At 37.8% G+C, this 14,202-nt stretch overlaps 1 protein-coding gene and 1 long non-coding RNA gene across 9 annotated transcripts in view; one reads left to right on the top strand and one right to left on the bottom strand.

Moving 5' to 3' along the window:
* LOC123609192 overlaps positions 1 to 14,202 on the bottom strand; it is a 119,002-nt gene that overhangs the window by 44,791 nt on the left and 60,009 nt on the right. For 3 of the 6 annotated variants that reach the window (XR_006717661.1, XR_006717660.1, XR_006717662.1), the window contains exon 4: positions 13,061 to 13,105. This is a non-coding gene — a long non-coding RNA (uncharacterized LOC123609192). Of the gene's footprint in view, positions 1 to 2,009; positions 2,456 to 12,895; positions 12,915 to 12,992; positions 13,106 to 14,202 lie in introns of those variants that run through there. The other 3 variants (XR_006717663.1, XR_006717664.1, XR_006717659.1) reach the window with 3 other exon arrangements.
* Positions 1 to 14,202, top strand: part of RGS17 (regulator of G protein signaling 17) — a 98,358-nt gene that overhangs the window by 48,010 nt on the left and 36,146 nt on the right. For 2 of the 3 annotated variants that reach the window (XM_045500084.1, XM_045500086.1), the window contains exon 2: positions 13,086 to 13,229. In XM_045500084.1, the coding sequence (XP_045356040.1) occupies positions 13,111 to 13,229 (119 nt within the window). In that variant the 5' untranslated portion in view covers positions 13,086 to 13,110. The remainder of the gene's footprint in view (positions 1 to 13,085; positions 13,230 to 14,202) is intronic. The other variant, XM_045500085.1, reaches the window with a different exon arrangement.

Raw genomic sequence — 14,202 nt, 5'->3', positions numbered from 1 at the left:
AGGGATATTACATTAAACACAAATGTGGATGGGGTATATTTTGCGTTGTAGCTGTCTTCTGGAGATGCTGGCACATAATATTAACCCCTTTGTTCCCATTTAATGTGTTTATATAGACATTGATCTGTATTGAATTTCCATAGCAATTATCCCTGTTTGTGAAACTATCTCAAATAATCATTTGAATAATTACAGTTAGGAGAAACGGTCTCTGGCATACCCTTTTTCAAATGTTGTGGTTTTGTTTTCTCTACTGACCTTTTTTCCCTATTTACAGTTTGTCTTTTTTTTTTCTTATGTTAACTTGCTTTTTTATCTGAATTGAAATAATAAGTATATCTGCTCTCTGGAAAGCAGTTCAGTGATTCTCAAAATGAATATGTCACATACATTAAAGTGCTGTCTTTATTTCCCTAAGTCAACACATGATGATTCCATATTAATCAGTGGAATTTTCTAGAATGGCACGATGAAAGTAATAGAACCATGTGAAGGATTCTCCTTGTCACCATGTATTGTTTAGGGCAAACATTTAGTTCCATTTCTAAAACATTCACCCTAAGCTGATGCTGTTGTTCTAAACTAAAGCCAAGCCTGAATACGTCAGGTAAAGAGTGGAGTTTTTTTTAAGGCTCTACTTTACTGTATTGGTATTTTAGATTTCTGATATTGCCAAGTAATTGAATGACCTTCCTCTTCACCTTAACAGCAAATCTGGTTTCTGTTGGGGAACCTGTCTGCTCACCTATGCTAGAAGGACACCTTCTCCTTGTCTTGTGTCACTTACTTGACACACGCTGACTGAGCTCCCTGGTTCTCAAGCTTATTCATATGTGATGCAGTTCCTGGAAAACATGGTGCTTTTCACCACATATCATTCTGATGATGTTAACATTGAAATAATTAATTTTTAAATTTGTGTGTAAAGTTAAATACTGGCTTATATTAGATTCCATAACACACAAACATTAGTAGACACCAACATTTTAAGAAGGAAAAAAAAAGGGATAAACTTTATGAGACATTTCTTCTCCTTACATTAACTTTTCTCCTCTGACCAAAAGAAAGAGATGGTTCTCTGTGGTTGGAATAACTTTCTCCCGCTCACAAAATTTCAGTTCTTGGTGGGAGCTTAATTGAGACACATAATTACTGTTTCGTGTGTTTCGAAATTACTAAGATGAATGGCCCGGCCTCTGCCCTCAAAGAGCTCATACTCCCATAGGAAAAACTCACAAAAGGCAAAACTATAAAACAGTATGAAATCTGAGCTACACTAGGTACTTTCCCGTAGGCTGGTTGGGCAAAGACGGCCAGGTTTAGGAAGCTCCTCTGCGAGGGGCTAGTGACACCTGAAGGGAATGAGACTCTTGAGGGTGTCAGAGTCCAGTAATGTACCAGACTTGGCACAAATTACAAGTCAGAGGGGTAGTTTCACAGTACTGTGTCAGCACTGAGAGGGGAGCGCTTATTTCTGCCCCAAGGAGGTAGAAGGCAGAGGGCATAAGCGAGGTGAGCACCAAAGGGGTAGAACTTCAACAAGCTCTTTGTGATTCTTTCCTCCCACTTGGTAGTTAACTAGAACGTACCACGTCTTTCTGACTTGTGGACATAGCTCCTACACATGCCAGTCACAATGCCCCACGTTCACAACTTAGTGTGGCCTGAGCCAGTGTTTCTCAGACTTTGCTAGTTATGCAGATAACCAAGGAATCTTGTTAAAATGCAAAATCAGATCCAGTGAGTCTGAGGTGGAGCCTGAGATCCTCATTTCTAAAGACCTCCCAGGGGATGTGGTTCTGCTGGTCCATGCACCACACTGTGAATGGCAAAGGCCTGAGTTTTAACTCTTTTAATTTTTTTTTAATGTTTATTTATTTTTGAGAGAAAGAGAGAGACAGAGTGTGAGTGGAGAGGGGCAGAGAGCAAGGGAGACACAGAGTCCGAAGCAGGCTCCAGGCTCCGAGCTGTCAGCACGGAGCCCGACGTGGGGCTCGAACTCGCGGACCGCGAAACCGTGACCTGAGCTGAAGTCGGATGCTTAACCAACTGAGCCACCCAGGAGCCCCCTGAGTTTTAACTCTTAATGTGAGAACTGAAAAGTGGAAAGTTGGTAGAAGAGCAGAATCATAAGAGAAATTGTGATGCTCTGTGGAATAAAACGGCAGAATGCTCTGAGGACAGAAACTAGCAGCAAACTGTCCACGGTGCCCTTATCAAACAGCCCTGTTAAATAATGCTTTCACATGCGTCCAGTGGGTACACATGAGCCAGAGCAAAAAGAGGGCCTGACTCTGATCTGCTTCTATACTTTAAAGGTAGAGGAAGACACAGCAGTAATTATATTTTAGTCTTACATATTTATATACTTATAAATATGCATGCAAATATTACCAACGTGAAGAGAGAACTGCAGCCTCAACATAGTGACATTTTAGCAAGCTTTATATATCACCTAGGAAAAGAAACACATGGACATATTCACTGATGGACTCAGTCCTAACCATTCCAAGTATGCACCAGAATCACATTCTTAGCATTATTCATTCTGAGTGCACAGACATTATTTCTTGAGTTCTTTGTAGTTTTAATGTAATCATAAAAACGGTGTTTTTGAAAACAGCATGCTAAAAAATAGCCTCCCTCCCCCCCCCCCCCAAAAAAAAGGCAAAAACTAGTTTGGATGCAACTCCTTTTAGATAAACATGTCATGAGACAAGAAATGACTTTGAAAGCTTGCTCCATTACACAAATAAATGTAGGCTTAGCTGAAGCAGAGTGGTTATCAGAAATTTTAAATTGAAGAGTGAGTTGTTTTCCTTCACGGGGAAAATACATCACAACCAGGAATAAATGTCTGTCCATGTTGAATTGCTTCCTTGTCCACCCCAGTGCTAAAGAAGGCCTCATAACTTTGGCTTATTTAGCAAATACCTTTTTGGGGCTAAACACTGAATCAACAACTATATGGCAAATCTGAATGCTTTCACTAAACATGAGAAGATGGCTGCAATTATAATGAAGTTTGATTGTTGGATAAGGAGTTGATTGTGGGGACTCTGAGTCACTTGAGACTCCGTTCATTTACATGTGATAAAAATTACAGTGTTAATGGTGAAATGGAAAACTAGACTATTTGTCTTCTTTCTTCACTGAGTAAGCCTTTATGCAGATCCCTGAGATAGGAAGATTCTACCCAATGGATACAAAAACTTTACCACCCAGCCTGTAAGAAATGATCTCTCAGCAAGAAGATAGTGATGGAAATCGTCAACATCTGTAGCCTGAAAACATCATACCACACCAGCTCTCTGGCAACACTGGAACAGCCCTCTCCAGTATTATCTTGAGAGTAGCTGTCATTTATTGAGTGCTGGCTATATGTATAAAAATTTATTCCAAGTTATTTTACATAGTCAATCTGTTTGACCTTTACAGTAATAAAGATATACTATTCTATTACTGTCGATCCCGAAGGGATACTATGTGAAAGGATAAAGAGCACTGTTCAAGCATGACAGTATGTCTTAGAGCTATACGAATTGTATGTAAAAATGTGAAATCTCTGCTTTGGGAAAAATATTTTTTTAATCTGAGGAGTCTCCCATATTCACCATCAAAATATGCAATATTTATTTTGCATGTACTATGGATAGAAATTACCGCTAGATTCCCGGGGAACCAATATATATGAGATATTTTTTTTCTCTTTCCTCTTAAGAGTTTTACAATTCTAAAGGGAAACAATATATAAATTAAAAAGATGAAGAATAATATTAATATAATATAATATTAATCAATGCTCATGGACAGTAGGATCTATAAGAGTGTAGAAATTGATAACAAGGGCTCCCCTCTGTTTCCCAAATGTATTTTGAAGAGAGTAGTTAGCATGGGCAGCCCATTTCAGGAACAATAATCTCATAATTAAGATATCTTCTGTCTAACCATCCAGGTAAAATTGAAGCCTCTGTAAAGCAACCTCTTTCAAAGGGTTCTCCAGCCTCCATTTGAATGCTGAAGAATATTTGGCTTGATACTAACCTCACAAGTAAATGAAGGTCTCATCTGACCATCAGACAGACTTTCCATATATGGAAGCAAGAGTCTCTTAATTGCTCGTATTCGTCAGTCCATCTTCTAACATTTGGGATCTTACAAAGCAGATCTATATTCTTTCCCACATGACGTCACTTCGGATATTCGAAAAGTGTGATTCTGATGGTCTTTTCTTCATTAGAGCAAACACCTTTGCTCTAAAAGTAGTATTCTTATGAGACATTTATGAGGGTTTTTATTTCTGTCCTCTTTCTAGTCTTCTGAGCATATTTCAATTTCTTTCTTAACTTGTGTTGATCAGAATTAAACATAACCATTTAACCAGCCCAGAGAAGACCTGTCACCAGCTTGTTTTAGAAAGCATGTTTCTATTAATACATTCTAAGTTTTCATTAACTATTTTGTTTACATAGTACTGTTGATTAATACCGAATTTATTGTCCAGTTGAAATCACCTGGAATTTTTCATAAGCTCCTTTTAAGCCATGTTTCTTCCCTCCTAGTCTTACGAAGTTTTTCTATATCCAAGTTCATATCCTTATATTTACCTTTTAAATTCCATCTTGTTTTATTTTGTTCATTGCTCAAATTGTAAAGATTTTTTTTCCATTGAGCTATAATTGGTGTATATACATTGTATAATTTTAAAGTGTACAAGTGTTGGTTTGATATATTTACATACTGTACTATGATTAGCACCATGGCATTAGCTATCACCTCCATCATGTCACATAATTATCATTTCTTTTATATGGTGAGAATATTTAAGGTCTAGTGTCTTAGCGACTTTAAAGTATATAATACAGTGTTGTTAACTGTTAGCACAACACGATAGCCTCCAGATTTTATTCATCTTCTAACTGCAGGTTTTATCTTTGACTAGCATCTCCCCTGTCACTCCAGCCTCAGCCCCTGAACCACCACTCTACGGTGTTTCTACAAGTTCAGCTTTTTAGATTCCACATATAAGTGATAGAATACAATATTTGTCTTTCTCTGTCTGCCTTGTCTCACTTATGTTGCCCTTGAGGTCCATCCATGCTGTTGCAAATGGCAGGATTTCCTTCTTTCTCATGGCTGAATAATATTCCATTTTATATATAAACCACAGCTCCTTTATCCATTCATTTGTTGACACGTAGATTGTTTCCATATCTTGGCTAGTGTGAATAATGCAACTACAGTGACCATGGGAGTTCATATATCTTTCCTATATCCTTTTTTTATTTGCTTTGGACATATACTCAGAAGGGAGATTGCTGGATCATATGGTAATTCTATTTTTAATTTCTTGAGGAACCTCCACACTGTTTTCCATAGTGGCTAAACCAGTTACATTCCCACCTACAGTACATGAGTGTTTCCTTTTCTCCACGTCCTCAACAAGAGTTGTTATTTTCTTGTCCTTTTGTTAATAGACAGTCTAACAGTTGTGAGGTGATACCTCATTGTGGTTAAGATTACATTTCCCTGATAATTAGTGATGTTGAGTATCTTTTCATGTACCTGCTGGCATTCAGATGAATCTCTTCTTAGGAAAAATGCCTATTCAGTTCCTCTGCCCATTTTTTTATTGGGTTGTTATTTTTTGTTATTCAGTTATATGAGATCTTTATATATTTTGGAAATTAACTCCTTATCAGATATATGGTTTGCAAATATTTTCTCCCATTTTGTAGGTTGCCTTTTCATTTTGGTGATTATTTCTATTGCTGTGCAGAAGGTTTTATAGTCAGATGTAGTCCACTCATTGAGTTTTACTTTGTTTTGTAAAAATGGTTTTGATCACTGCATGTGATCCTGCAAAAGGGAAAAAGCAACATGAAGTAAAACTGTGATCAGGAGGAAATGAGATCAGAATTTCCTCTTTGTTTTTATTTATTTTTTATTTATTTTATTATTGTTTTATAAAATTTTTTAATGTGTATTTATTTTCGAGAGAGAGAGAGACAGAGCTTGAGCAGGGGAGTGGCAGAGAGAGAGGGAGACACAGAATCTAAAGCAGCCTCTAGGCTCTGAGCTGTCGGCACAGAGCCTGACACGGGTCTCAAACCCTTGAACTGAGAGATCACGACCTGAGCCGAAGTTGGACGCTTAACTAACTGAACCACCTGGGCGCCCCTCTTCCTTGTTTTTAGAAGATACAAGTAATGCCCAACAACAACTCCAAAAAGCCTTCCTTCATCACTACCTCAGATTTATGGGTTTTCCTTGCTAGCAAATTTGCCTAAGCTTTGAGGGAGCATGAGCGTGATGTTCAAAGTTAATCTTTATTCATAACAGCTTTCCCAGAACCTCTAAGAACTAAATGAAGTGTTTTCCAAGGTGGCCACTGTGAGAGGAGCAGTCTGGGCTGCCACTGTACATGTTCCCAGCCCTCCAGGGCCTCACAGCTCAGTCTCAAGTCCCAATTTCAAGCACAGGTATGTGCTTCCCTGCAAAGGAGAAACCAGTTTCCCCCACCTCATTCTCCTCTACCCTGTGAAATTAAATGGTTTCTTGACAGTCCCTGGGAGGTCGAGTGGAGGAAAAAAAAAATGGCCTCCAGATATTCAAAAGTATTTGAGAGTTTTCATCCTTGGTTATGCTCCCTGTGCAAAACTTTTTCTTCCCTTTTTTCCTTAATGCTATTAAGAAAATTTGTTTTGCTTAAAACTAGAATCAGCCGGGGGGCCTGGGTGGCTCAGCCTCTGACTTCGGCTCAGGTCATGATCTCGCCATTCCTGAGTTCAAGCCCCACGTCCGGGCTCTGTGCTGACAGCTCAGAGCCTGAAGACTGGTTCAGATGCTGTGTCTCCCTCTCTCTCTGCCCCTCCCCTGCTCATGCTCATGCTCTGTCTCTCAAAAATATATAAGCATTAAAAACCCAAAAACTAGAATCAGCGAACTCTAGAAAAGAAAAATGTAACAGTTATGCAGATTATCCCTTCTGTATGTACAGATAAACCCCAGGGAATTCTCTTAAGCACCGCGGTTTAGAAGGGCCCACAGGAAGTAGATGAGAGGGTTCCAGGACGTGAGTGGTCACTATTTGCCTGTTCACCCAGAGAGAGCCCTGTCACTAAGCAGGTCTCTAGATCGTTTTTCTTCCCCTTCTCTGTGGTGTAATTCTTTGAACAATGCAGCTATGTAGCAAAATATGACAACAGACTGTTTTTCTTATATATAGCTGTATGCCAGGCAGCCCAGGAGAAGTTCAGACTCTGAACACAGTTGATATAATACTGAATATAAATACCGAACTGCTGGTATTCAGGGACACATACAGACCGGTCAGAAAAAATAGAAGCCACCTGCTCCAAATAGTAGGGGTGCTTACACAAGAGAAATCAGTGAGTAGGAAATTTATTTTTGCCAGAAGGAAAATGTTTATGACACAACACACACAATTACCTCAGAAAAGCACAAAGAAGGCATTCACCTGTGATTTTTTTTTCCTAATGAACCAAAGGACTTAGAAGACAGTGAAAGGCTGTGCAAATCTAACATAATATTTGAACCTCTTTTCAGTGGTTTTAAACCACAACATTGCACCCAACATGGCATTTCTCTATGAATTTTCCAAAATTAAATGTTTAACAGTGAGAAAATTAATAATTAAATTAAATTAAATGTAAATTTGGGATAAGATGTAGGTAAGGACCTCTGGTATAAAGATGTATTGTGTTTATGTGTGTATGTGTGGGGGGTGTTTCTGAAGAAAACAGTTAGGTATAGATAAGTGCAAGAGATAATAAAATAAATACTCTTTTGCACAATACTCCAGTTAGACAAATATTATTATTTTATTATTGCTTCACATCTTTGTAAAATAAATAATCAGATAAAATTAAAAACCTCTTCTTTTCCAATCACATTCCCATGCAAAGTCATGGATCTAGTTCATACTTTTATTACTTTACTATATATGTTACCCAGAAAAAAATAAAAGGTATTGCTTTCTATACTTATGAAAATTATGTTAATATTAATAAATATGCTAATAATATGTTACTATTAGGTCAACAATAGTTATAGTAATAATAATACATAATAATAATATGTTAATATTTTGCAGCTATTTTTTCCATTCAGTGTTATTTTACAATCTCCCTGTTGAATCATATAGATCTAAGTTGTTCATTTTAAGTGTGGTTTTACAGATCATCATATAAGGAGATTGCCATTTTTATTCACTCCTGAAAAGATGAAAATGAATGTTTCCCATTTAAGGTACCAAAAATACTGTAATTAATGCCTTCATATGTGTGTGTGAAAGCTTCTCCAGTGTATTCACGTGAGACTAGAATTTGTTAGCTCTGTAGCCGATATTATTCTTCAACATGATTGTATGAGAGCTTCTGTTTACCACATCTTCTCTCAAAATTGGTGCCCTGTGACTTTTTAACTGTGGGAAAATTGATTAGGGAATCATTGAAATTTTATTTGAATTTCTCTGATTACTGCTTTTGAGCATTTGTTAATCTAATTCAGGATCTTTATATTTTCCTCTTCTGTAAACTGCCGGCACATCTCCTTTGCCCATTTTTCTCTTAGGTTATTAGTATTTTTCAATTGTGACATGTTACTTACATATTACAGACAGTAATCCTTTGTATCCTCTAGTCTGGTTCTCATTTTTAACTCTACTTATGTTATCCTTATTTCTTCAAAGGTTTTTGATAAATTAGACTATATCAAAAATAATGTTTTCCTTTTTGCTTGGTCTGCTAAGAAATCCTTTTCTGGCCTGAAAACTATAAAATCTGTTTTTGATATTTTCTTGTCATAGTTTTATCTTTGTGTGTGACACCTATTCATCTGAAGTTTATTTGTGTGTGTGTGCTCTAGCTTAGAAATGTAATTGTTTTTCATATATAAATCTAAGTGTATCAACACCACATACTGAATTTTTTGCTGAATGGTGATGGAAGCATCCTTTAATCATGGAAGCCACGATTGCAAATATGCCTGAGTCTGTGTCTCAGCTGTGTACACATTCCATTCTCCTGGTCTACTTATGTATTCCCATGCTAATGACATATTGTCATAATTATTATTGATTTATATTACTGATATGATACCCCCACTTGTTCTTGTTTTCAGAAATAGCTTGGTCATTTTCAGCTCTTTATTCTTCCACATAAATTTCAGAGTCCCTATGTTGAGTTCTATGAATGATTAAATTAGAATTTGTATTACATTCACTGAATTTATAGAATAATTTGGGACAATTAACATTTTGAAGATATTCCATTTTCCTGCTTGAGAAAATAACCTATCTCTGTATCCAGGTTTATTTTATGTTTTTTGATAAGGCTTTATAATATTTTCATAAAGTTCTTACACAACTTTTGTTAAAAATACTACCAGTTGCTTTTTCATTTTTTAACTCATTTGCAGGTTGCCTTTCTTTCTTTGATATATTATAATTAGTTATTGGTGGTGTAATCGAAGTATATTGATTTTTGAAGCTTAACCTGGTATTCTTCTTGAACTATCTCTAATAACTTTGTTGAATCTCTTGGAATTTCTTTGTAGACAACCATGTCACTTGTAAATATTAACACTTGTGGTTTCCTTTCCAATCCTTATTTGCTTTTTCTTATTGTATTGCATTGGCTAGGAAATGAATAATTTTCAGTGTTGGATGTGATAGAGTTTGTTGTCTTTTTCTTGTCACTAATGACATTGCTTGTAAAATTCACCACTCAACAAACATTTCTCTGTTATCTACTGTGTGCCAGGCATTGTTACAACGAACAAAACAGACAAAAATCTCTACCTTTCTGGAAGTTATTTTCTAGTTAGTTAGACAAACAAAGGTGGATAGGTCATGCTGGGGGTGGAGTAAGGGAGGTGTAATTTTAAATAAAGAGCAAGGAAAGTTCCCCTGAAAACATAATGTATGAGTAAGGATGAAGTTAAGCACTGAGTGCAGAACAGCCAGTGCAAAGGCCCTGACATAGGATTGTACCAGGCATGGTTGAGGGGCAGCAAGGAGGCCATTGTGGTTAAACAGAGTGAGTGAGGAGGAGAGAAAAGGACATTCACTCAGAGAAGTGATGAAGGACCAGATTGCAAAAATGCTGGCTTTTGCTCTCAGTAAAATGGGAAGCACTGAAAGATTTAGAGTGGATTAAGGTGGAAGAACCCTTGCTGAAATCATCTACTTAGGTTTTAAAAGACTCACTTTGGCTGCTGTGTTGAGACTAGAATGGATTGGAATAGGAAAAGAAAAGATGAGGAATAGTAAAAACAGAAGAGGGGTGGGTGGAAGGGAACAGTGAAGAGGGCTTACATTTGCTGATCTGCTGATGTGGGGGTCTAAATGAAAGAGAGGAGTCCAGGATGATTCCACAGGTTCCCCCCCCACTCTTGGTCTGAATAATTAGAAAGATAAATCTTTTCATTTACTGAAAGTGGGAGAATTGTGGGAGGAACAGGTTGGTGGGGGAGGAAGGCATCAGATTGGAACATGTTGTGACTGAGATGGCAAGTTGAGAAAACCAAGTGGAGACATCAGGTAGGTAGTTGGATATATGAGTCCTGAATTCAGGAAAGTCATCTTTACTGGACTTGTAAATTTGAGAATTCTGAACTGGAAACAGGTAGATCCTGTAAAAGTTCATCCCAAAAAATGACAGAGAAGAGTTCTAGGGACCAAATACTGTGGCCAACCAAAATTTGGAGGTGAGGGAGATGAAAAGGAAATAACAAAATAGACTGACAAGTGACTAGTAAGATAGAAAGCAAACAGGTGAGGGGCGCTCAGTTGGTTGGGTGACCGACTTCGGCTCAGGTCACGATCTCACAGTTTGTGAGTTCGAGCCCCGCGTTGGGCTCTGTGCTGATGGCTCAGAGCCTGGAGCCTATTTCAGATTCTGTGTCTCCCCCTCTTTCTGCCCCTCCCCTGCTTACACTCTGTGTCTCTGTCTCTCAATAATAAGTAAACGTTAAAAAAAATAAAAAAAAAAAAAGAAAGCCAACAGGTGAGTGTGGTACCCAAGAAGGCAAGAGAAGAAAGCATTCCAAAGAGGATGGAGTGGTCGCTGTGTCACAGGTGCTGATAGGCCCAGAGATTATTATAAAAGGACTCTTAGATTGAACAATTTGGGGACGTTATTACACATATAAAAACAGTGTTAGTGGAGGGAAGAGCAACCCTTCCATTTCCCGAGTTTATGTAGTCTTAAATTTAGTTCTTGACTATTCTAAACAGAGAAACATGGGTTTTTTTACTTGAGATAGTCAATAAGTTCAACATCAGAGTTTATCAATTTCAGTACTTAATTGCTTCTTATATTTCATTCCTTCCCTCTGACTTTGTTCTCTTCTGACCGAAGTAGATTATATACCTGTTAACCGTTTAACTGGAAATGCTATAAGAATACATAAGCATTGACCCATGAAAATTTTTTAGCTCCACCCCTTACAGGAACATAGAAAAACATTTTTAATATGTATTTTATTCTCCAATTTAAAAAAAAACAATGCATGAAAACATAATTTTGAATGCATAAGCTCACAATGCCAAAATAAAGTACATTATGGTTTTAATAAGTATTGCTGTCAGTCACACATGACATTGTATGTATATGATTTACATACACTGCATATTATGAATAACATCATGCATCTTTTCTTTTTCTATGAGTTCATGCTATATTTGATATTATTCTACTAAAACAAAGCTTTATTTTTTTAATTTTTTTATACTCAACAAAGTGCTAGGTCAGGATTGGTCTTATTAATAGGTGACAAACAATTTGGCCTGCTCTGTAAGGTCACAGGTAGTGTGTATCCTGATGTTTTTCTCATTTGACATGATATATACATTCCACCAAAGTAATTTCCCTGTATTTGAGGACTTTTCATCTTTCCACAATTCTCTACTGACTGAACACAAATCTAGGTGGTGGAGGAAAGGGTGGTGTTGCCTTTGCAACATGGACTCCTAACAGAGAAAAAGGCACTTTGCCAATATTATCAAGATTAGGCCCCCACAGGGTGAGTCAGATGTATCAAAAAGGAAAGGAGATGCAGTGTTCTGTTTTGTTTTGTTTTGTTTTGTTTTGTTTTGTTTTTAAGTTTATTTATTTATTTTGAGAGAGCGCAAACATGGGAGGGGCAGAGAGAGAGGGAGACAGAGCATCTAAAGCAGGCTCTGTATTGACAGCAGAGAGCCCAATGCAGGGCTTCAACTCACTGACTGTGAGATCATGACCTGAGCTGAAGTCGGATGCTTAACTGCCTGACCAACTGAGCCACCCAGGCGCCCGCCCCCAGATTCCGTGTTTTAGAAGATGCTGAGAGAAGACCAAAAACAAACTTGATCTTCCTCACAATGTTACATAGTTAGAAACCCCGCAACCTGATTTGGAAAGCTCAGTTAACCTTACTGTAAACATCAGTGGAGAAACAAGTTATGTACACCTGCCACAATCATTTAAAGGTGTTCAGGAAGGGAAGCAGATGAAATCATTCTTTAGTAAAAAAAGTTAAATTTTCAAACTTTATCATATTTACCTTACCAATTGATTTTGATTATGTGGCAACATTGTGACAATAATTTTATGTAGCAGACAACAGTGGGTAGAAGTTTGTCCCAAAAAGTGTTTAAGATATTCTCTTAAAAATGTTTTCCTGGGAATTTTTATTTGACTGCTAGAGCTTATTCATTTTTACCTTTTCTTTCTTTCTTTTTTTTTTTTTTGAGTTTATTAATTTATTTTGAGAGAGAGAGAGAGAGAGCAAGCACGAGCAGGGAACGGGCAGAGACAGAGAGGGAGAGAGAGAATCTCAAGCTGGCTCCATGCCAGGCTCCAGCGCAAAGCCTGATGCGGGGCTTGAACTCACAAACCATGAGATGTGACCTGAGCCGAAACCAAGAGTCAGATGCTTAATCAACTGAGCCACCCAGACGCCCTGTTTTTATCTTTCCTTAATTTATCTGCACCCCCTAATTAAATTATGTTCCCTTCAGCATAGGCAACTTCCCTTTCCCTTACGTATCTCATACCTTAATGTCTTCTCTCTTCTTTCAGCCAGTTGGGTACTGAAGCAGCTGAAATGCGAAAAAGACAGCAGTCACAAAATGAAGGAACACCTGCTGTGTCTCAAGCGCCTGGAAACCAGAGGCCCAACAACACATGTTGCTTTTGCTGGTGCTGTTGCTGCAGCTGCTCCTGGTATGTGGCTTTCTCTGTATGACACTCCTCTGAGCTGGGTCCTAACTGGAATGGATACGCATGTTCATTCTTGGTGTCATAGAAACTTCTCAGTCTGTCTCCTTTTCCTCCTTTACAAGTAGGGATTACTGGAGACCATCACTGGAAATAGAATATTTCCCCAGAACCTACACTTAAGTTCATAGTAAGGTAAAGAATGAAAACTTATTTTATATCCTGTTTTTCTCCATCCATGCTTCTTAAAGATGTGGGTAAAAATAAGATTATGGGTATGTATATAACTGTAAAGAATGTTCTCCAGTGTTCCAGAAGGTGCGAGACTGTTAAGACAGTATCTAGCAGTACTGTACATCATATTCGATGTTGTGTTTTAGTTATATGGTATGTCACAGAGTGTTGATCATTCATTCACAGAGCCACAAAACCATGAGTCAGTGTGGCACTCGCAGCTACAGACTCCTGATACAGGACAGAGTATGAAGTCTAAGTCAGTCAACTAAAAGCCAGAGAACCTGCTTTCCTTTGTGATTTTATCACTGACAGGTTCTGTGACCTCATACAAATGTTTCATTTCTGCTTTTTGGTTTCTTCATTGGCAAAATGATGGAGAGTTAGCCAAACTGATTCCCAGAGTCCTGTCTAGTGCTAAATTTCCATGATTCAGACACCTCAAAACACCTGCTCCAGTTCCAAATTCTCAGAGTGCCTTCAAACAAGAAACTCAGCAAGACCCAGAGTCCTAAGATTTAAGCACATGAGACTCCCCAGGGGATGCTAGACTTAATGGAACTTTCCATAGAACTGTAAGTTTTGGGGTCCCTTAAGATCCAATTTACAAGTGGATCTTCTGGATCTCCCTGCTTATTTCAAAACTCTGAAGAAATGCCCAAATGCTTGTACCATGTTCTTGTGTATGATTACTACAGTTTCCTGACATCCATTGAGGTTATTGTTATGATATGGTGGCATAATA

This window comes from Leopardus geoffroyi, chromosome B2, assembly GCF_018350155.1.
Source record: "Leopardus geoffroyi isolate Oge1 chromosome B2, O.geoffroyi_Oge1_pat1.0, whole genome shotgun sequence".
In the NCBI taxonomy this organism is placed as follows: Eukaryota; Metazoa; Chordata; class Mammalia; order Carnivora; family Felidae; genus Leopardus; species Leopardus geoffroyi.
This window is presented reverse-complemented; position numbering and strand designations above follow the sequence as displayed.